Here is a 24889-nt window from a genome sequence, read left to right as displayed (position 1 = left end):
ATTTTGAATTAATCGGATACGTTAACGAGTTAACGTCAACAGCCCTAATCTTATTACATGCCAGTGTTATTTTAGTATTATTTATATACTATTTTTAACGTGGGGTTGTTCAGAAATGAGGGAGAGTAGAATCTAAATACAGCTAAAAGGCATTTGTTAACAAAACATAACAAAAATAAATCCAGACAAATGAGACGAAGGAAAAACAGACATAGGGCAAGGCAGGCAAAACTGAACTGTACACAACGCACACAATACAACCATAAAGTACAACACCAAGAACAGAGGAAACACTGGGGTTTACATTCACAAGATAACAAGAGCTGGAACAAGGAACAGGTGTGAGTAATGAGTTACTATAGAGACTAACTATGGGAACAAACAAGGAAACAAAGAAAACAGGAACTAATCACAGGAAGTCAAACAGCAGGAACAATAGGAACAAAAATACACTTCCAAAATAAGATTCCTACATTCCAAAATGTCCTTTAACACAAGACAGGGGAAATGAGACAGGAATTGTAACACCATTATAGTTTTATTAATAATTTGAAATGAATTAATATTTTCAATTTTTATTTTAATTTTAGTATAATTTTTAGTGATTTTGCTATGTGCTTTTGTCATTTTATTTTTTTATTTTGTTTTCTAAAATATATTTCCAGATAGGTGTGTAATTTCAGTTAGTATTTCTAGAACTTAAACTAAATCAAAATTATTGCCTTTGAAACTAACTGAAATAAGTTTAAGTTTTGTATACAGTTATGTTTTTATATAATATATATCGTAATATAATATTATATCGTTATATCCTTAATATTTATTATAATATTTGATGTTATTTTATTATTTATACTTTATTGTTAGCTTTATTTCAATTAACAAAAATGTTTTTAATAGTTTCAGTTTCAGTTTGTATAACAACACTGCCACAGTACATACTACATCCTCTCACCAGCAAAACTAGTACACAGTAGGTATTATAGGTATGATTAATAGGTATGTGACCAGCTACATATGGTCATTTAATGTCTGTTTTCCCACTGTTATCCAGAATGTTCTACGATGAGGAGCTGGAGAACTCTGAGAGTTTCTATAAATCCCAGCCACTGGGCCTGCAGCTGTGTTATGCTCTCTATAACCTGCTGGTGGCACACTCTGAGATGGTCTGTTACCTGGTCATCATCCTCAACCACATGATCTCGGCTTCCATGGCAACGCTGGTGCTGCCCATCCTCATCTTCCTGTGGGCCATGCTCTCTGTTCCTCGGCCCAGCAAGCGTTTCTGGATGACGGCCATCGTGTACACAGAGGTCAGGGTTTTGTTTTAGGTTAAATGCTGTAGAAATGACTTCTGTATTGAATCTTGTATGCATAGATTCTGTGCAGGCCCAATTATATATGTATGTGCACATTTACAAATATGCTCATTTTAGACTATAGATACTAATTCATTTTAAATAATTTGTAAATGTGTTTTTATTTCCTCCAGGTCACCATCGTCATCAAGTACTTCTTCCAGTTTAGCTTTTTCCCATTCAATCAGAACGTGGAACTCAGCAGGTCGAAGCCGTACCATCCGCCCAACATCCTCGGTATAGAGAAGAAAGACGGATACGTGCTCTATGACCTGCTGCAGCTGCTGATGCTGTTTTTCCACAGATCCATACTAAAGGTTCTTACTCTTATTTGCCACATAATGTTCATCTAATAGCAGTGATGCTTGACTTGTTAAAGACAGTAGCACTAACAAACCTTTTGACCTTTTCGAAAAATATGCTTTATTTAAAATAAATAAAAATGTCTTGTGTACTGGGCAGAATAGGTCTGGTTAGCATATGCAAATATAAATGCAGAATGCATGCAAATAAAAAAGCTAAATAATTATATTTTATTAGTATAGTATATGTAAGGGATAATCTAAGTCTAGCTGTGCATTAAACGATTTTAATGCTCGACATGGAGGCAAAGAACCACCAGGATTCAAATCATTTAACACAGCTAGCCATGGACTATCCCGCTTATACCATGGTCATTTGCCAGCACTGACAACTTAAAGCTATTATTGATGTTTGCTGCGCAATATTTGACTGGAAAAGTAAAAATTATGGTTATTTTAAAAAGTTACGGCTCGTTAGAACTAGCATTCCCACTTTGAATCAGAGATAAAGTTGTGCGGTAAGATTGATCTAAATTAATGAATTATAGAATTTATTTGAATAAATTATTGAGAGAGAGAGAGCACGCCTTCCAGCCAACCAGAATCGAGTATTCAGACAGACCATGGTATAATTTAGCATATTTATTTGATCTTTAAGATCTGCACACTGGTTGATTTCCAAAGTTCAAAGTCTTGTTCAGAATAAATAAAGCTTGCTTCGCCTGTTTTTTGCTTTAGCTTTGAGATGTTCAGCAGCTTAGAGGATGCCAAGGTACGGCTGGAAACATAATTTACCAGACATTATGAGATCTAAACGAAGCCACTAGACTGTTGAGAGCTTTGACAACCATAAAATGGATTTTAAAATCAATTCCTAATGTTTAAGGTTCCTCTCCTCTCCAGGTTTCAGATTATTACATAAAATCAAACACAAGTAAAAAGCTTCAGCTTCAGCATGACATTGCACTTTTCACTAGGGTAAACTAACACCACAAAACAGTGCCTGTAAAAAAAAAAAAAATCAAAACCAATCTGAGACCTATAATGGGGGAAATTATACATTTTATAATTATAACATTGTAATGATTTTGTTTCTTTTTTTTTTTTTTACTATAATGTGCACTGACAAATCTTTCACAATAAGGAAAATTTAGTAAAGGTAGTAGTAAATCAAGTCCATTTTAATTCTTAAAGGGGTCATGAACTGCGTTGGTTTATTGTTTTATAATGTTTCCTGGGGTGCACTTATAATGTTAGTATGCTTTTTACATCCAAAATTGTCATAATTCATGAATAAAAGGCATTTTTTCTACCCTGATTTTAGCCTCTGGTTTGAACGCTCCGTTTTAAGGGGCGTGTCTGCTGTGAGACTTCAGTGTAAAAGCCCACTGCTGTGATTGGCTAACATCTTTGCATATCTAAATATCCAAGTATTACTCTCTCTTTTAGCACGTTTTTACTATTACAGCTCTAAGGTTAACTAATCGTGAAAAGTGTTGCATTATATTTAGATCGTGGCATGAAAGGTTGCAGAGATGAACATTGTAGCCGATCACAGACAATGTTGAGCGCATGAAAGCAGTGATCTCGTCATTGCAACTCAATTTCTACACTAACAAATGCTTTCATCTTCACTAACAGTGCAAACGCAATATAACTAAAAGATTCGTTGAATAAAACGGGAGTTTTGCACGTCAGTCACTGATAAACTCGCTGTTTGATTGACAGCTTCAGCACGCGCTGCTCCAACGATTACAAAGGGGCTTTCTTTGAGCTTTCTTAATATAATTTAATCACCGTTAAATAACAGATTATTTTCCTCCTACTATGAGAAACAACGCAATTTAACGTTTAGTCACTGTTTTGATTTACTGACACACAGACAAAGAGCATCTGACGGTACATGAATCATTACATATCAGATCAGGCATTAGAATGAACAGTTACTTACATGTTGTCGCATTACTGTCGAGTCCAGGCACTGCACAATATTTTGTAATCCTCAACGGCATGTTTATTGCTTGGTAGCTCGATCTGGTTTAGCACCACATATGTTACTTATGCGCGATTCGGTGGGCGGGGCTATACAGGCAGGGATGAGGTAGGCGTTGATCTTGTTCTGCAGAGGAGGTGCTTGCTGCCCTTTGACGTCCCCACTTTGTAAATCCTGTCGTTTTCTGGGTCTGGTGTCAATTAAAGCTTTTATTGGACTAACAAGGAAGTTTTCAGCTCTAAAACTTACAGGATATTCTTATAGTATGATGACCTCTTATATGTCAAAAGCTCAAGGAAAATTTGATTTCTCATGTCATGACCCCTTTAAAATCAAAAGCAAAGGTTTACTCGCTTTAAAAAGTGAGTGTGTGTGGGAGAAGAATTAGAATTTACGTATACTAAATGTTCCTTACTGTGAAAAATTCATCAGTGAACATTATAGTAAAAGATACATTGAACATTATAGTAAAAGAACATTATAGTTTTCAGTATTTTTACAGGCACTGTTTTTGTGATATTACTAGGTACAAAAGTGCAAAGACAAGCTTAAACATTTTACTTGTTTGATTTTATGAAAACGCTGTTTGTAAAGATGTGTGCAACCCAACAAGAGAAGCTGCTTAGCCTTCAGAAATTGGTGTTTGTACACCTCTCAGCTGATCAAACTAAATGGTATACAAGCATTTTAGATAAAATATTTTATATGAGGTTTGCAATTATTTTTGCAACCCTGAAGAATCAGTTTTAAAGCCATGATTTTGTGATTTTGTTGTAAAGCATTTAAGAAGATGATGGTTCAAAAAGGTTGTTAAGATCATGAGAAACAAATTCAGTCAAGTATGTCCAAACTTTCAACTAGTAGATAGTTTTATCTAACAAACCTAATCTCTAGATGGGATCTTAGATGAAAAATGTGAGATTATTGTTTAAAGAGATAGTACATGAATTTTTATCCCATTTGTGGAAAGTGCCTTTTATTTACATTACAACTTTGATTAAATGTTCAAATAAATGAGTCTCGGGTGAAGCACTGTTTCCATTTCCAGTTTGTTTTCCTAACCAAAGACCATCACAATGGCTTCAATGCATCCAGTTAATCTCATTTAGTGTACCATCTCTCTCTCTTTGGCTCAGTGTCACGGTCTCTGGGATGAGGAAGACCCTAAAATGTCCCAAAAAGATGCATGTCTTCATCAGGACGAGCCTGTGGACGAGGGGAAGATGGCGGTCATGATTCCAGCTGAGGAAGAGAAGAAGAGTTCTCCAGCGTACTCGCTGAAGTCCGTGAACTTCGGCATGTCCATGGACTCATCCCAGGTGCTCATGCAAGTGCGTTATCCTGAGCATCGGCCTTATCTGCGGCGGCAGAGCACCAGCGGCGGATCTCACCCCTCCCGACGCTCATCTGTGCGCTCCAAACGCGGTGAGATTTAAAGAAATCATTTCACTTTTAAGGAGTCTTGTGTTAAAAACATTACTGTGCAGTGTAAACTGTTATTTGAATTATCAATCAGCGAGTCATTTAACCATGTTTTAGTCTTTGGAAGGCTTTTGTCTTTCATTTCATAAAGTAATCCACACATACATGCCAAACCGACCGCATTAGCAGGGTAAAGTTAGTTTTAGTTTTGTGAATTTGTTGTTTACTCTGCTTATGTTCACAAACACACTTTTGTGATAACTTTAAGAAATAGAACAGGTCTGATCTGTTTCCACACATGGATGGGATTTCTAATGCCATGTTTCCTAAAAATATAACCAAGAGAAAGTAAGTAAATAATGAATAGAAAAGGGCCCAAGACAGAACCCTGAGGAGCACCAGTGGTGACTTATATTTTACATTTTTATGATTAAATTATATAAAAACATGCTATTAAAATGGTACAAAAATAGTTTAAATCTATGTGATAGGTAAGTTAGATAAAAAGAAATCAGAAAGTAGTCAGATTACCCAAAACGTTTAATCTAATAGATTGTGTTACTAACAACAGTTTTCCTTATGCAAGCACTGCTGGGGTTACACATCATGAATCTGGTTGGACAAGGTCATCTTTTTGGACAGACCAGTGAAAGTAACAGGCTATTTTGTTAGCCAGTGTTATCTTTGTAGTTATTCTGGGGTTAATTGTGGTGACGTTTGGTTGCTGGTTTGTTTCACAGGCAGCACGAGCACACGGAATAGCATTCGTAGAGAAAACAGTGAGCCAGAAGTGCCACAGAAGAGCCGGAAAGAAATGATTATGGAGAAGGTCCGAGAGCAGCTCATCAAAGCAAAGGTTTACCTGCTCAGAAAGTGAGTGTGTGTGTGGGAAAAGAATTCAAATGGACCTGATTTTCCCCACCTCTAAAGCAACTTTTCCTTTCTACCTATTGTTTAAATTTCATTTGATTTACATTTTAAAAGATTAATTAAATTGTTAAAGTTTTATGCATTCATTTGATTACCAAACCGAAAACACCAAATTTCTGAAAAAATAAAACATTTCATAAGGCACTATTGTGGTTAAAATTTAATAAATTATTAAATTAAAGTTTTATGAATTCAATTGATTAGACATCCTTTTTGGTTATCTAAAGTTAAACCATTAAAACTGAATCCAGAAATTGAATGAAATACACGAAATTTGGGTAAAAAACTAAATGGAATTAAGGAAAACCTAAAATGGATTTCATAGGGCCCTTACACTTTAAACAATCCAATCAATTCCCATTGGATAAAAAATAATTGCTGCTCTGTTACGTACTACTCTGAGACTTGCGTTGAAGATCCAAAAGCAGCTCTGTTGAGGGTAATCCACAATTGTAATCCATATAACAGGCATAGGGTCAAAACCACAGGGCAAACAATCCAGATAATAGTCCAAGACACAGGCAAACAGGGAAATCCAGGAAGACAAGCAGAAGATCAAAACCATGACACAGAAAACCAGAAATAGCGTTCAGAAATGCAGTGTAACACATACAATACTTTGCAATGAGTGAGTGAAAACACAGAGCTTATAAAGGCAAACACAAACGAGTTAATCACACAGATGGAATTAATCAGACCATAATGAGTCCAGGCAGTGGGTTATGGGAAATGTAGTTCATGATGGGAAAGCAAAGGAGGAGTGCCCTCTGGTGGAGATCGTGGGCAATCCAGCTGGTAGATCACTTTACATTTATGGAAATGAAATGGGTTATGAATGACATTTCATGCTGACAGACAGTTTTGGCTGATTGATGTGCACTCTTTCATTCTTTATCCTAATATTTCTAATATATTTTATTAGTCTCTTTAAAATAAAATATATCTAAAAATATTTTATATATCTATATTTAGTCTCTGTTTATCTTCTCTCTTCAGATTGGTCAAGATCTATCAGCCTATCCGTCAGTTCTACTATAACCTGATCCATCCCGAGTACAACGCCGTGACAGATGTTTACGTCTTCATGTTTCTAGCAGACACCGTTGATTTTATCATTATTGTCTTTGGCTTCTGGGCATTTGGGGTAAATTTTAAATTATGTTATGAAATAGAAGTATATATATATATAAAAAAAAAGAGTATTGAGGACAGTAAATGAAAATTATTTTAATAAAAAGTAATTATGCATGCAGGTAATAGAAAGGTTTCAGATCTGCCCTTTTCTCTTCTAAATTTACTCTTAAAATAAACAAGCCTCGGTTCTTCTTGAAATGCTGTTGATGTTTGTTTTCTCTGGCTCACAGAAACATCAGGGAGGTGATATCACGTCCTCCCTGTCAGAAGACCAAGTTCCCGGGCCGTTCCTCGTCATGGTTCTCATTCAGTTCGGCACAATGGTGGTGGATCGCGCTTTGTACCTCCGCAAGACAGTGACGGGAAAAGTGATTTTCCAGGTTGTCCTGGTGTTTGGCATCCATTTCTGGATGTTTTTTATCCTACCAGGAATCACAGAGAGGTAAAGGAATGCTGGGAATTCCACTCCAATTAGGACACAGAACTGAAATTTGAATTTGAGTTAGATTTTTTTTTTTTTTTTAATGGTTCAAGTTTGGTCTGTTACAGTTTGACATAATTTTGCATTTTATTAACAAAAAATGCTATTTTCATTAGCAAAAGGATATTTTCATCAAAAGACAAACTATATATGGATGGATGGATAGATGGACAATTCAAATTCACACTGTTGAATTGAAAGTGAGCCAGTACTGCAAGTAATGTACTGTACTGTAAATGTTCTAACGCATGTTTCATCTCCTCTGTGCAGGCGCTTCAGTCAGAACACTGTCGCTCAGTTGTGGTACTTTGTGAAATGCATTTACTTCGGCCTGTCAGCATATCAGATTCGATGTGGATATCCGACTCGCATACTGGGAAACTTCCTCACCAAGAGCTACAACTACCTCAACCTCTTCCTCTTCCAGGGGTGAGAAACAGCAGTTTATAGGGTGATGTTGTATGTAATTAACTGTATGTTTACGTGGAATGACACAATCTATAAAAAAACACAGAAACCTACCGATAGTGGTCAGTCGACTACTCTTTTTTTAAAAGAAAACAAGTCGGTCTCTATACATAACGGATACACCTATTTAGTAAGTGTGTTTAATGTTCAAGGTTTCGTCTGATCCCGTTCTTGACGGAGTTGCGAGCCGTGATGGACTGGGTGTGGACGGACACGACGCTCAGCTTGTCTAGCTGGATCTGTGTGGAGGACATCTACGCACACATCTTCATCCTCAAATGCTGGAGGGAGTCTGAGAAGGTAAGAGAGGTTATATATAAACTTTATTTTTTCAACAAATCTGCTTAGTCCAAAATCCATTCATTTCATTACTTGTAGATTTATATATTAAGTTACTCAAACAAGTGCCAAAACATTTAAACATGCGGTACTTTATCTTGCGTGAAAAGGTAGTATAACAAACATGTTCGATTAAATCTTAACGTCCTCACAAGGAGCAAAGGAAACTCCCTCCCGTGCCTTTTCTTTTGCATTTAAATCTTCATTCTGTTGGTCATACGGAACTTTGTTTTTCTGCCTCCACGACACGAGACAAGTTTTATCCATTATGTTGCTTTGTTTTTCCAAATGTGAAGTATGGTGCAGTTTGATTTCATTTACCAAGTTGTCTTAAACAACACTCGACTTTAATTATATGCATTCTATGGTACATTTTAATTTTGACCTTGAAAAATGCGCTATCAGTTTAATTAAAGAGGACCTATAATGCCCCTTTTCACAAGATGTAATATAAGTCTCTGGTGTCCACAGAATGTGAGGTTTCAGCTCAAAATACCCCACAGATCATTTATTATAGCTTCTCAAATTTGCCCCTATTTGGGTGTGAGCAAAAACAGGCTGTTTTTGTGTGTGTCCCTTTAAATGCAAATGAGCTTCTGCTCCCGGCCCCCTTTCCAGAAGAGGGCGGAGCTTAAACAGCTCACGCTTTCATTGCTCAACAACAACAAAGCTGGAGAATCTCACGCAGTCAAAATGAGGATTGTCAGTAACGGTGTTCAGCCTTACATTGTTCAAACCGGAGTCAGACACTGATGGAGAGACTCAGGAAGAAGTTACAACTTTTAGAATGAAACTGGACATTTCTGAATGGTTAGTGGATAAATTTATGTAGTTGCTGTGGAGTAGACATGTGCTGATATTCGCTAATGCGATATATCATGGTAATGAATATGCACAATATTGTTATCATGGGCACTTCAAAATACCGTAAATAATAATTTATTACCAATTATTAAAATTTTTATAATGCATTTAAGAATACTTTCTCCAACCGTATAAAATGCACAACACCGCTCAAAGTGACACGCGCTCAGATGTAAACAAGCCCAACGTGCATGAGAAGCACATGGCGGAACGAGTGAAGGAGACGCGCTGAATGAAAGTGCACGTTCACTCTCTGACAGCAGAGGGCGCTGATGGAACAGCAGAATGCAGCGGTTACCCCGGAAACCCCGCAAACAAAGCAACTGCGCTAGTGAAGTTTTTAAAATGCTTCAAACAGCCAGCGATTTTTTTTGTAATCTCAATGTTGTTCATCACAGCAACAAATACTTAATTCTTATAGACTTAATAGGTTATTTACTTAAACATTTTTATATTTTAATCTGGACTACAACATGCCCTAATGATTAGAAATGTTCTGATTATTTGTTATTGTTCAGTAAAACTTTGAGACATATGGCTTAATTTGTTAACATGTTAATTCATTATTACCAAACTGACAATAAAAAATACTTATAAAGCATTAATTATTCTTAGTTAATGTTAATTTCTTAGTTACTGTTTAATAACATTAAACAGTGATAAAACTAACAATTAGTTGTATTTCTTAACTAACATTAACAAAAAATAATACTTTCTGTAACAAATGTAGCTATTGCTCAGTTTTAGTTAATGCGTTAAATTATGAGACCTTATTGTAAAGTGTTACCTGTTGTTCTTTATAGCCTAATTCTTTTGCACTTTAATCTGTTTGAAAATTTTACTTTATATATTTTTTGTGTATTGTATTATTGTATTTAAACATTCAGAGTTCTTTTTGTTATTACAAAAAAGTTCTTAAAGCTGTTATACTATGACAACACTTTTTTTTTTTTTGCAACTTATTTCAATATCGTGATAATACCATATACCGTGATAAAAGCTTCTGCAATTAATCGCAACATGAAAATTTGATACCGTCACATGCCTACTATGGAGTTAATTCAACTCATCCACTAGCATGTGTCGTCATGTTAATCTTTTGTGCAAATCCAGCGTTGAATTGACCCTCGTTTGTGAAGCAGTCCGGCGTAAAATGATGGCATGACAACAACACTCTACTACAACAACTCTTCCTCTTCTCTAAAGCAGCCCAACATGGCCTCACCCCCTTTGTTGTGTGTTCTCGGGGGCAGGGTTTTTGTACATTTTTGGGGTTTGTGATGTATCCAACCCAGGAAGAATCTTGTTGTAGTCCCTACCAGCCATTTGTTGTAGTCCTTAAAAAGCAATTTCTGTAAAAGAAAATTTCTCCCTTTGCATTGAACTTTGAGCGTCGTAACTTTGCAGATGCTGTTTATGTTCAAACAGCAACATTACACACTAACTAAAGTTAAAAAAGTGAAATCATAATCAACCACCCCTTTAAAGCACATGCACCACAGCAAAAATAGACTGCACAGCTGCATCTGCACCTTTACTGCAACACATTGAACACAAAGGAAGATATTTGGAAGAATGTTTGTAACCAAGCAGATCTTGCCCCCCATGGACTACCATAGTATGTTAGTCCAAGAGAGTGAGATCTGCTTGATTACAAACATTTTTCCAAATATCTTCCTTGTTGTTCACCAGAACAAAGAAATGTATACAAGTTTGGAACAACTTGAGGGTAAGTAAATGATAACAAAATTTTCATTCTTGGGTGAACTATCCCTTTAACTTGGGCACTGAAAAAATACCTCATTTGTACTGCAAGCAGATCATGTGGGTGTAAGGCAGCATCCTAACCAGTTGTTTGTGTCATGTTGCAGCGAAACCCTCAGCCGCGCGGGCAGAAGAAGAAGAAGGTTGTGAAGTATGGAATGGGCGGCATGATCGTGATGCTTCTGATTTGCATCGTTTGGTTCCCGCTGCTCTTCATGTCTCTGGTCAAATCTGTGGCAGGAGTGGTCAACAGTCCGCTGGACGTGTCCGTTACGCTCACGCTCGGAGGACTTCAGGTTTTTTTCAATTAAGCTTCACACAGCTTTCTTTCTTTCTGTTTTAGTTTTAGTAATTTTAGACTTTATTGCAGACTTTGGTATCTTGGCAAATCTGAACACAATTTGAGACATTGTTGAGATCTCTTGTGAAATGCAAACAAATCAAAACTCAAAAACAAATCTCAGGGTGCTTATCATATGATAATCAACTTGGCTTTTTTCTGTTCTTATGTTTGTTGCATTCTGTTTTCCAGCCGATCTTCACAATGAGCGCCCAGCAGAACAATATAATAAGTGTCAATCACAAACAGTTTGAAGACTTCACAAAAAAATACAGCTCTGCAGTAAGGATCTGTTTCTGTTATCAAATCATAGTGGTTCCTTTGTATTTTTATGACATGAGCATGTTTTTTTGTGATGCACCTGATATACAAAAATTTAGATACAAAAATCAGATAGCTGATTGTTGAGGCCCATAATAATGACCAATACTGTTGTTTTAATTTTACATTTCACTGAATAATCAACATAAAAATATGAAATTATATTTTGCATAGATAAAATGAAACTTATTTTGTAATGCCTTTAAGATTTTTTTATTTTTCATTGTGACAAAAAGCTAATATTGCCTGATACTGATAAATTGTGCATCCCTGATTGTTTGAAAGTAGACGCTTGTGTCTCCTGCAGAATGCCATGCAGTTCCTGGAGTCTTATACTCCTGAGGATTTGAGAATAGCACAACTAGAAGGAAGTTCCAACTCGCTCTGGACCATCAGCCCCCCGAGCAAAGAGAACCTCATTAAAATGCTTGATGGGGATAATTTCCCTCTCACCATGGCCTGGTCCATACAGAGGTAGAGTTCAACATCACAGCTTACACAGAACACTTAATATAACCTGGTCTGCTAGTGACTGATGGGTAAATCTCACAGCAACATGTCCATTTTGGATATAAAATTATATTATATTTAATCAATATTATTTATATAAATATAAAGATATTTTAAAATATATCAAAACATAGTGCCGAAAGGGGGCGGGGCTACATAAGGTCTATAGAACACCCGGGCAACTATAGTGAATATGTATAGTTCTAATTCTTCACAATTATTACTAGATTCACATTACTGTAATGATTTTTTACAATCAGCATAAATTAAAGGCAGTACAACAAATAAAATCATAATATATAGTAATGAGAATATATATATATATAAAAATATAGTAATGAATATATATATATATATATATATATATATATATATATATATATATATATATATATATATATATATATATTCTCATTAGTATATACATATTTTTCCCGATGTGATCCATCAGCTCCAGTCCACTAATTTGGAGCGGTTAAGGCTCGGGTATAGGCTACTTCATTTCCTACGTTCCCCTCCGTCTCGCACACAGTTGAGCGCGCAAGTCTTTCAAAGATACTCCTTTGCCCCCTGAGCACGCGAGCCTTTCAAAGATACTCCTTTGCCCCCTGAGCACGCGAGTCTTTCAAAGATACTCCTTTTCCCCATGAGCGCGCGGGCCTTTCAAACATACTCCTTTTCCCCATGAGCACGCGGGCCTTTCATAGATACTCTTTTGCCCCCTGAGCGCGAGAGCCTTTCAAAGATACTCCTTTGCCCATGAGCGCGCAAGCCTTTCAAAGATACTACTTTTCCCCATGAGTGCGCGAGCCTTTCAAACACACTCCTTTTCCCCATGAGCGCACGGGCCTTTCAGAGATACTCCTTTGCCCCCTGAGCGCGAGAGCCTTTCAAAGATACTCCTTTGCCCATGAGCGCGCAAGCCTTTCAAACATACTCCTTTGCCCATGAGCACGGAAAGACGCGTTCGGCGCATGCACACGCGCACCGTCCATGGTCATAAAAATTTGGCTGCGTGGCCACTGTTCAGAGAGTCAAAGCTAGTCCACAGTCTAGTAAACGTTTCTTGATTGCACCGACTGAAAACACATGAGAAACATCATGAAACAGGAGAGACTCGGACATTGCAGTACTGAACACTGAACAGTCCATGCATGTGGATTTGGATAAAACAGTTAATCGATTTGATGCCATGCCCGAACGCCGTTTATCCCTTCACAGTAGCATATAGCGGAGGGGCATGCAGGGCTATTAAATTATTTTTCGTATTATCATGCTACTTTTATTATTAAATTCATAATGCAATTCATTTGCCCCGCGATATCATAGCGCATCACCACATAACCGACGTGCTGCAAGGACAGTAAAATATTAGTTAGATAGCTTACTCTAGTTTAAAACTAGTTTAAAACGAAATACTTCTCGATTCACGAAAAATACAATTTTTTTTCTCACTATGGACCACGAGAAATATTAAGAAAATAAATTAGATTCATCTCTCATTGTCTCTAAGAGAATATGCGCCGTTATTGCAGCGTCGGATGCCAAAAGCTCAGTCAGTTTTTACTTTCAGTTTCTGTAGTGAATAGGCCTAATTGACTGGAGTTTGAGACTTCTTCACCCGCATTACTCTCACGCAAAGTTTGCACATTGTTTGTGTGATATCCACCAGCTCGCCTTCATGGTTTAAAATGGAAATATTTTCAATATTGCGGCGTGACATTTTTCTTTATCACCAGTTGCTTGCAAAATGATGGACACTGATTCACATGTCGTCCACGTCATTTCCCGTGATAATAAAATTAAGTGAATTATTAAATAAATGAGTAAATAAACAACAAGCAAACTTAAACTTGTTTGCTTAAAATTTCTGCAAATAATTTGCTGATGCAGGTACAAAAAAATGCTGTGTACCTGCAAAAAAAAAAAAAATTCTTGCCCTCCCACCTCAAGAATCAAATGTTGCCCATGTATATATATATATGTATATAATTTTTTATCTATCTTCCATATTTTATTTCAACCATTTGTATTTTAGCTTTTTCAATTAACAAGATGGGTTTTATTTTTTTATTTTTTTTAAGTTTCACTTAATGATAATAAGCCTATAATGAGATTCTGTTCTGTATATAATGCATATGACAAAGACTGAGGCTTTCAGTTCATTAATTTATGTGTGTATTTCTGTATTTGTCCATTAGGAACCTCAGTTTAGGTGCCAAAGCTGAATATGCGATAGGAAAACACTCCATTGTTTTGAAAAAAGAAACCAGAGAGAAGCTAAAGAATCTACTGAGTCATGACAACAAAACTAATGAAGTGTGAGTTTAAGTTTATAAATTCTAATATAGAATAAACACAATGTATATTTTTCTTTGCATTTTTTTTTCTCCTAAGCATTTGGCTGAATAGAAAATTGTAATGTTGTTTTTTTGTTTTTTGTTTTTAAGGCTTATCGAAAATATTTTTCCAAGATACCTCAGAGCACCAAGCGACTCTAATGCCAAGCCTATTGACCAGCTTGATAGTACACAAGGTATCCACCATTATCCATGCCTTTGCTACATTGCTATGCTTTTCTACAGCTGTTAACATGCCTCTTTCTCTTCACTCTTCCTCCCTAAGGGAAACTTTACATGGACATAAATCTCTCTTTAAATAAGAGCAGCAACAGCAGCTCGGGGGGCGTTCAGGAGTGGTGGATCGTGAATCAGACAGAACCAGGGCCGATACCTTTATCTAATGAAACGAAATCAGGTTTGGACATATACATCTTCAGTGACCAAGTCAGTCCACCCAGTCTGGGCTTTCTGGCTGGTTACGGGTAAGTAAGAATCGTGAGGTGACACATTACCAGTCACAAGTTTCTTTTCTATCCTCCCTAATGGGAAAAAACTGTGCGGCCAATCAGAACTTCAGAAGTTTCATACATAGTTAAGTGGAGGTGGATTTTTGACCAATGAGAGTCCACTATGGGCAGGGCTTCTCAATAGAAACCACACAATAGAGTGCAACAGTTTCCGCACCCTGTTTCGATGACACTGGTTCCATAAGTATTTTTTCCAATCATTTTTCCCATAGGAATTTAAAAAAAAAAAAAAAAAAAGTCTTCATTATATAAGAGTTATAAGCCATGAACCAAGCTAATCAGCTACAAAGTGAATCACAACATTACAAACTTTGATTTGAAGCAAAAAGTTTTTGAAAATCGGACAAAAACACAAAGGTACAATACTGTGTTTAACGGCTTTAGTTAGGGAAAGAACTACAATCCCATGAAGCACTGCGAACAGTATACTCAAATTAAAAATGATGGAGAAATATACATAAAAACAGTTTAATGCAAAAAATGCACACATATATATATATATATATATATATATATACACTATATTGCCCACCCTTTGCAGCTATAACAGCCTCAACTCTTCTGGGAAGGCTTTCCACAAGGTTTAGGAGTGTGTTTATGGGAATTTTTGACCATTCTTCTAGAAGCGCATTTGTGAGGTCAGGCACTGATGTTGGCGAGAAAGCCTGGCTCGCAGTCTCCGCTCTAATTCATCCCAAAGGTGTTCTGTCAGGTTGAGGTCAGGACTCTGTGCAGGCCAGTCAAGTTCCTCCACACCAAACTCGCTCATCCATGTCTTTATGGACCTTGCTTTGTGCACTGGTGCGCAGTCATGTTGGAACAGTGCATGAGGAAGGTATATAGACTGCTTCATATTCTTTTAATGCAGCTTCGCCGCGATGACAACCTTTGCAAATAGCAATGGCATTGTCCTCCGCTGCCACCGAGTAAAATTTCCAGACCGACAAAGACATGTTCAAAGGTGATGACATAATGAGCAGTTTTAAATCTGCAGTCACTTGCACTCAGAAAGTGAATGAATCTTGGATAAATCAGACTAATTGATTGATTTACCAGAAAGTGCTTTATCGATCTAGTCATCGGATTTCATTTATTTAACGTAGCAATAAAAATGATGTCATTTTCACTCATATCGCTCGATAATTTATCTGTCCGATAAATATCGTGCATCCCTACTTGGCACAATGCAGTCAGGCAAGTACGGTTCTCCTGGCAACCGCCAAACCCAGACTCATCCATCGGATTGCCAGACAGAGAAGCGTGATTCGTCACTCCAGAGAACACGTCTCCACTGCTCTAGAGTCCAGTGTCGGCGTGCTTTACACCACTGCATCAGACGCTTTGCATTGCACTTGATGTAAGGCTTGGATGCAGCTGCTCGGCCATGGAAACCCATTCCATGAAGCTCTCTACGCACTGTTCTTGAGCTAATCTGAAGGCCACACGAAGTTTGGAGGTCTGTAGCTATTGACTCTGCAGAAAGTTGGCGATTTCTGCGCACTGTGCGCCTCAGCATGCGCTGACCCCCCTCTGTGATTTTACGTGGTCTACCACTTCGTAGCTGAGTTGCTGTTGTTCCCAATTGCTTCCACTTTGTTATGATACCACTAACAGTTGACCGTGGAATATTTAGTAATAAGGAAATTTCACGAATGGACTTATTGCACAGGTGGCAGCCTATCATGGTACCACGCTTGAATTCACTGAGCTCCTGAGAGCGACCCATTCTTTCACAAATGTTTGTAGAAGCAGTCTGCATGCCTAGGTGCTTGATTTTATACACCTGTGGCCATGGAAGTGATTGGAACACCTGGGGTGTCCCAATACTTTTGCCAATATAGTGTGTGTGTGTGTGTGTGTATGTGTGTATATATATATATATATATATATATAATAAAAATGTAATATAAAAATAATGTTTTTATATTGTAATAATTTTAGTTACTCTCCAAAGTAATGAAAAAACAACTTAAAGACAGTATATTTTAAATATTTGTTTAATGGAATCTTTTTTATGAGTGAAGGCCAGTTTCACTGATACTGATGTCTCTATGAAATTGATTTTTTTTTTTTTTAAAAACATTAATTATAGACATTCAACATTACAGTATAAATAAAAGCTATCAATTTCAACATTTATTAGGCTTTAAAAAATAACTTTTAATTAAATGAACTTAAAACAATCTTTACATAAACCCATTATAATAAATGTCATATTTACCTGTGGCCTTCCTACCTGTTAGACATATACAGAAATTTAATAAAGTTATCAAGCACTTTACAGCCTTCACTGCATAAATTATACATTAAATATAGATTAATCCTTATTGAAGGTACAATTTTCTCTGCTATCTTTGTTCTTTGATTAACATTAATGAGAGACATCACAGCAACTGGTTTATTAGGCTGCTGTCACTTTAAGAGCTGCCGCTGCCGAACATATGGATCATTCAAGTTCATTTAAGGTGTTATTTAACTCATTTAAGACTGCTTTTATGAGAATACTCGAGAATATATATAATTACTATGTATATAGAAATACGCACACATGCATGTATATATTTAAGAAAAATGTGTTATTTTTTTATATAAAATATTTATATATTATAAAAATATATATACAGTATATACATGCAAGTATTTCTTAAATATATACACGTATATGTGTATTTAAATATACATAATAATTATACACAGTACACACATAACCTATATTATGTAAATTATGGACTTTTATTTGGGATGCAATTAATTGCAATATATATATATATATATAACAAGTATTTTGAAATCATAGAGAGATTGGCTCGATTACGTCATTTGCCGTGCTTCATGGGAGTGGGCAGAGCTAAAGAGATCTTGTTGCTTTTTTGACTCTCTGATTGGTGTAATTTTCTGTACAGCATCATGGATAATGTAGTTTTTCACCAGGATTTTCACTGTTAAACAAGATTATTTTGAAAATAAGCTGGAATAATGCAGGCTGACGGCTTCAGCAGAAGCACATACTATCGATTAACAACCTCATGGCTTACAGTAGGGCTGACTTTAAAGGTTTATAAGTTAATGTTCAAAGTTTTTACTTCTGGAACCCGACTGTTGTGCTCTAAAGACATGCTTGTCATGATCGGTTACAGCTAAAACTCAGTACTAACATTAAAGAGATTTATAGTGTGTTGCACCTGTTTAAGAATACTTTCTTAGCTGAGTTAAATTGAATACAGAGATGCAACGAAATTTAAATAGAAAATCTTTATATTAAACACTACCATTCAATAGTTTGGGATCACTATGATTTTTTTAAAAGAAACTATACTTTTATTCAGGTAGGATGCAGTAAGCAAATACCATCTAAACAACCATCTACGTTGTTAGCATGCTAAAACATGTTAAGTCATGCTAGCAAAATGCTAAATCATGCTAGCAACATGCTAAACATGCTAACATTGTACTAATCATGTTAACAACATGGCATGGTAGCAACATGTTAGCAATGTCAATCATGTTAGCAAACATGCTATCTATGTGCAAAATCATGCTAGTAACATGCTAGCAAACTTGGTCATCATGCTTACAACATGTTAACAATGTGCTGATCGTGTTGCCAACATGTTAAATCTAATCTGACCATTTCTATCTATCTGTCTGTTTTTCTGATAGACTGTATTGCCTTCAAAACCGTCCAACTTTAAACTACTTTAAACTAAGGCTTGCAATGTGCTAATCATGTTAACAACATGCTAGCAGCATGTTAAATCATGTTAACAACATGGTAATCATGCTAGCAATGTGCTAATCATGCTAACAATCTGTTAATCATGTTAGCAACATGCTAACAATGTGTTAAATCATGCTAACAACAAGGTAAATAATGCTAGCAATGTGCTAATCATGTAAGCAACATGTTAACATCATGCTAACTTTCTGGTCCTGCTTTCTCAAGCCAACTTAAAGTTTGTCTTGACAAACTTTTTTATCTACTTTTAAATTGTAATAATACTTCACAATTTTACAATTTTTATCAAATAAACCGTCTTTGTGAAGAGAAGAGAGTTTTCAAAAACATTAAAATAATCTTACTGATCCCAAACTTTTGAATGTCATTTTTGCCATATAAATTGGCACTACATTACGACATAAGTTCAACAATTAAACAAAATTGACCAATGCGATGAAAATAAAATCACTATATAACAGATATGTGTACATCCCTAATTAAATCCATCTGAACCAAATGAGCACGATTATTAAATTGTATGTAATTCGTGTGCTTTGTGTTAAGTTAAGCATATTCTGTGTGTGCACAGGATCATGGGTCTGTACATGTCGGTGGTTCTGGTTATCGGAAAGTTTGTGCGAGAGTTCTTCAGCGGGATTTCACACACCATCATGTTCGAAGAGCTGCCCAACGTGGACCGAATCCTCAAGCTCTGCACCGACATCTTCCTGGTCCGAGAGACGGGCGAACTGGACCTGGAGGAAGACCTCTACGCCAAGCTCATCTTCCTCTACCGCTCTCCAGAAACCATGATCAAATGGACCAGAGAGAAGAGCGAGTGAAGATGAGGACGGTGACCTTTGGAGTAACTCCAAACTAACCCTGAGAAGCACAAAGCAGGAATTGAGCTTCGGTCGGATTGAACCGGAGAACCGTTGTTCTTCACGCTAACTGATGAAACATTAGCACTCATGATGTGTGGTTTTCACCCACTCGCTAGTGTTTTAAAGGGCTTGACAAGTGATGAACTTCAGGGCTTCCAGGCATGCGCCACTTTGAATACGACTTTGACCTTTGGGAGTGCATGCGACATGAGGGCGGACACAAAGACGGAAAATACTGAATCTACTTTAGACTTCGGCTCGATTTTTAATGACTTTCTGAATTCTGAAAAGGACAAAAACTGTTTTGCAGGAAGCAGAACCGAAGCCCTATAGGAGGCGCTGTGAATTATGGGACAATCTCTATTTGCCTTATTTAATTTGTACAATCAACTAAACGCATCATTATTCACTACCTTTCTCAGGAATACATACGGATCATTTCACGACGACGGGATATCAACCATTTTTCTCATGTACAACAAAGTATGAAGAGGGACGTACACAGCAGTAATAGCTTTTCTCCTTTGGGACTTTAAGGAGATCATCTATAATTTATGAACACAGATTTGGGACATAAAAAGGACGTTTGGTGATTTATAAGGCTTGAATTATAATGATTTTTTCGTAACTAAGGGAGATTATCACATTACATTAACGATGAATCAGTTTCAGCAACTTTGTGTTAGTTTATTGTTTGATTATTGCCTCATTTGAATGAATTTTGAATGTTTCTGTATGCGTTTCTTTGTCAATTGAACTGATTTTCTGAATGATTTACTGTACACAGGGATTTGTTTAGAATGAACTTTAAATGTTTCTGTGTACATTTTCTCATAAATCAAAGTGATTTTATGAATGATTTACACAGAAATTTGAATGTTTTTGTGCACATTTCTTCGTAAATTCAATTGATTTTATTAATTATTTACACAGAAATTTGTTCAGGACAAATTTTAAATGTCTTTCTGTGTACATTTCTTCAAAAATTCAATTGATTTTAGGAATTATTTACACAGAAATTTGTTCAGAACAAATTTGGAATGTAATTCTGTGTACATTTCTTAATAAATCCAAGTAAATTTTAGGAATTATTTACACAGAAATTTGTTCAGAACGAATTTTGAATGTTTTTGTGCACATTTCTTCATAAATTCAATTGATTTTATTAATTATTTACACAGAAGTTTGTTCAGAACTAATTTTTAATGTAATTCTGTGTACATTTCTTCATAATTCCAAGCAAATTTTAGGAATTATTTACACAGAAATTTGTTCAGAACAAATTTTGAATGTTTTTGTGCACATTTCTTCGTAAATTCAATTGATTTTAGAAATTATTTACACAGAAATTTGTTCAGAACGAATTTTGAATGTAATTCTGTGTACATTACTTCATAAATCGAAGCAAATTTTAGGAATTATTTACACAGAAATTTGTTCAGAACAAATTTTGAATGTTTTTGTGCACATTTCTTCGTAAATTCAATTGATTTTAGAAATTATTTACACAGAAATTTGTTCAGAACGAATTTTGAATGTAATTCTGTGTACATTACTTCATAAATCGAAGCAAATTTTAGGAATTATTTACACAGAAATTTGTTCAGAACAAATTTTGAATGTTTTTGTGCACATTTCTTTGTAAATTTCATTGATTTTATGAATTATTTACACAGAAATTTGTTCAGAACGAATTTTGAATGTAATTCTGTGTACATTTCTTCATAAATCCAAGTGATGTTATGAATTATTTAAACAGAAATTTGTTTGGAATGAATTTTGAATGTTTCTTTGTATATTTATTCATAAATCAATTTGCTTCTTTTGAATGATTCACAGAAATTTGTTCAAAAGTGTGCATAAATTCATGGAATTTGAATTTCAAAATGAATTTCTATGCAAATTGTTTGCTAAACCATTGTTACTTTTTCACAATGCAACAATTACGTAAAATGGTTTGCCAGTGTTTTAAACAGATGTTTGTTCTGGTCAGTGGGTTTCAGTCAGGAAAGGTCAGCATTTTAGGTTAGTTCTGCTTTTAGTTGAAACATTTGATATGTGGTGAAAGTGAATAATAAATATTAGTTATTAACAGCTAGACTACATCCTTGAAGGCATGAGAGATTCGCAGATCAGTACAGTAGAGATATTGTGCTTCGCCAGGCCTGGGAGTTGTGCTCGTCAGAAAGTTGTTTGTACATGGGGAATAATCTGACTCACATTTGTACTACGTACTTTGAGCAATACGACGGGCGGGGTGACCATAAAGGACATGAAATCCATTTTTATTGTACACCTTTGGCAGCCATACTCAGGAAAGAGCTTTCTATGGATCAGGGTCTCATGGATATACAGGTGGAGTCTCCGCTAGGCTGTAGATTTACAGTCGGATCATGTATGATATGACTATCGACGTGAGCTCCACGCTGCGGATCGTGTTGTGGTGATGCTTGAGGAGAACTGAATATTGTTTTGAGTCCATCTCTGAACTATGCATTAAAGACAATGTAGCATGAATGAAAAAAATGTTTGACATGAAACGCTTTCATTACCTTATGTGTGCAGAACTTTTACAGCAACATCAAAAAACGGGGGAAATAAAACTGTACCTGAATGAAACCGGAAATGGGAGTTTATTGACATCAAATAAAGCACACGATTAAAGGACTTTAAAGACTTTTGGTTGCCTGTATTTTTTTTTTTTTTTTCATGTACCATTCAAAAGTTTGAGGTCAGTAAGATTTTTCAACAAAAATATGAAGGAGCCCAGCCGTTTTCAACATTGATAATAATAAATGTTTCTTGATCAGTAAATCAGAATATTAGAATGATTTCTGAGGATCATGTGACACTGAAGACTGGAGTAATGATGCTGAAAATTCAGTTTTGATCACAGGAACAAATTACATTTTGAAATATATTCACGTAAAAAAAAAAGAGTTTTTTAAAATTGTAATAATATTTTACTGTTTTTACTGCATTTTTGATCAAATAAATGCAGCCTTGGTGAGCAGAAAAGACTTTAAAAACATTTAAAAAAAACTTACCGACCCCAAACTTTTGCCTACTGTAATTAAACAGATGTAATGATATTTGATCAAGTTTGTTCTGTTCCAGCTTCTCTGCATGTATGTATGCGTTCTTCCCTCAATATCTGTTTTTGGGGTGCAAAAGAAATATAGTTATTATATTGTAGTCACTCTATAATATTTGTGTACATATCTCCCTGACAAAAGGAAATGTAACTTGCCATAACCAAACACTTTAACCACTCTTAATAAACAGCAGTTGTAACCACATAAGGTGTGTGTACTGGAGGTAAGTATAAGTGAGGGTAAGTGATAGGCATGGTGTAATTGGGTAAACCCCAAACAGGCATGTGTGGGATAGGGTAGGCAGTAACTGAGTTCATTGTGAGGTAGGGGTAGATTGCAGGTTGTCCCAACATTTCATACGTATAAATCTGTCTCGGCCTCCGCTCCCTGGCTGACCTTCTCACACTGGTCTGTTCTTCTATCCTCAAAATCCGAGCTCTTTCTAAGTCCTCGGACCCACTTTCTGGATTCACACCATTTTCTTTATCGGTGTTGTCCAGACATGCTGTCTCAAGGTAAGTATCTGTAGCTCTTAAGCGAGTGCTTTCTCTTACAGGTGCTCGCTCTGGGAGTAGGTTGTTCCCCGCTGTTGGCAAGCTGACTGGAGCTTTCAACCAGTATCCTCTGACACTACTTTCCGCATCCGAGTCTGTCAGTTCACTGACTTTTTGTCCTTTTCTGTCTTTTTGTCTGTCTTACCTTCCACAGGTAAGTCATTCACCAGTAACAACAGGTTTCAATGCAGCGTCCTGGTCTTCCTGCTGTCTCCGTTCTCAGGGTATACTGTGTATACAGGGTTGTCTGTCACTTGTTCTTTTACCACATATACTGCTTTTTCCCAGTAGGACCGCAACTTTCCTGGGCCTCCTCGCTCCCCGAGGTTCCTGACCGGTACTCGATCCCCTACCTTCAGCACCACTCCTCTCACTTTTCGATTGTACTGTGCTTTCCCTCTCGCGCTTGCCTGGCGACTGTGGCTTTCCGTGATCTTGTATGCTTCAGTCATTCTGTTTGCCCAATGCTCCACGTACCCTTTTGGTGTTGTTTCTTCCACTTGCTCCACCAGGCCGAAGATCAGATCCACTGGAAGGTGAGGATGCCGGCCATACAGCAGGTAAAAGGGAGAGTATCCTGTGGACTCGTGCTGTGTGCAGTTGTAAGCATGCACCACTTGAGGTAAGTTCTTCAATTTCTTCTTTTCCCTGTCTGTTAGTGTTCTCAGCATCTGCAAGAAGGTCCGGTTGAACCCTTGGGGATGGTACGGAGTAGTGTGGGAGTGACTTCCGTGTAGTCCTGGAACAAGCACTCTGCTGTAGTCTAGCCTGAATTCTTTGTAGTTGGGTAGGCTTGGGCGAACATGGTGAAATGACCACCAGGATATACTCATATCCTCCTCGGCTCGGCTCCAAGTGGAGGTAGTCTATACACACCAGCTCCATAGGTGAGTGCGTCGTGATACAACCCATAGGCGCTCGGAAGTGTGCAGTGGGTTTCTTCTGCTTTATGCAGGGACACTTCCTGGTCACGTACCCCTCTATCTCAACCTTCATGTTGTTTTGGATATTGATATTGATATTGCTATTTACCTGTTTCAATGTAGTTATTTGCTTGCTTTAAAATGTTAAGGTCATATATGCTTGAATGATTATGAAATTAAGTAACTGCACTACTTCCTTTGTTTGTTATAAGATAAGGTGACTAAGCAACAGTTGTGAAAGTTAGATTTTTGAGTTTGATGTTTGTAACCAACCACAAAGTTTAACCTATAAGGTTGAAGAAAGCATGTTGCAATCTCAAGCGGAGGTGAGCCAGACGAAGACTTCAGTGAAGAAGAGGAAGAGTGCTAGAAGAAGACAACAGCATAGGCGACAGATGAAGAACATCCGGTGGATTAATCATGAGATATAGAGACTGATACGCCTACAACAGGCAGATTGGATCATACAAGGCATTGATCAATTGATGAGTAATATGAAGTTGGAATTTCCCAAAAAGTAGTATAAAAGTCTGAGGAGTAAAAGGCCTCCTCAGATGCTGCCTGCATTAAGCGTAGAAGGACACCTGATACCCTAACGAGGGGTGCTTAACACCATCTCC

The 24889-nt window shown here is 36.6% G+C and overlaps 1 protein-coding gene across 3 annotated transcripts in view; it reads left to right on the top strand.

Annotated features, from left to right (window-relative positions):
• LOC127523379 (piezo-type mechanosensitive ion channel component 2) overlaps positions 1-22374 on the top strand; it is a 102700-nt gene extending 80326 nt beyond the window's left edge. For all 3 annotated transcript variants that reach the window (XM_051914020.1, XM_051914029.1, XM_051914011.1), the window contains 15 exons: positions 1055-1313; positions 1493-1675; positions 4790-5078; positions 5816-5948; positions 7002-7149; positions 7370-7581; positions 7891-8049; positions 8241-8388; positions 11163-11351; positions 11588-11677; positions 12024-12190; positions 14428-14547; positions 14677-14762; positions 14852-15050; positions 19403-22374. In XM_051914020.1, coding sequence (XP_051769980.1) covers positions 1055-1313; positions 1493-1675; positions 4790-5078; positions 5816-5948; positions 7002-7149; positions 7370-7581; positions 7891-8049; positions 8241-8388; positions 11163-11351; positions 11588-11677; positions 12024-12190; positions 14428-14547; positions 14677-14762; positions 14852-15050; positions 19403-19655 — 2635 coding nt within the window. In that variant the 3' untranslated portion in view covers positions 19656-22374. The remainder of the gene's footprint in view (positions 1-1054; positions 1314-1492; positions 1676-4789; positions 5079-5815; positions 5949-7001; positions 7150-7369; positions 7582-7890; positions 8050-8240; positions 8389-11162; positions 11352-11587; positions 11678-12023; positions 12191-14427; positions 14548-14676; positions 14763-14851; positions 15051-19402) is intronic.
• Positions 22375-24889: the final 2515 nt, after the last annotated feature.

Source organism: Ctenopharyngodon idella, chromosome 2, assembly GCF_019924925.1.
Source record: "Ctenopharyngodon idella isolate HZGC_01 chromosome 2, HZGC01, whole genome shotgun sequence".
Classification (NCBI taxonomy): Eukaryota; Metazoa; Chordata; class Actinopteri; order Cypriniformes; family Xenocyprididae; genus Ctenopharyngodon; species Ctenopharyngodon idella.
Note: the sequence above shows the minus strand (reverse complement) of the source record. Positions and strands in the feature narration are given on the sequence as shown.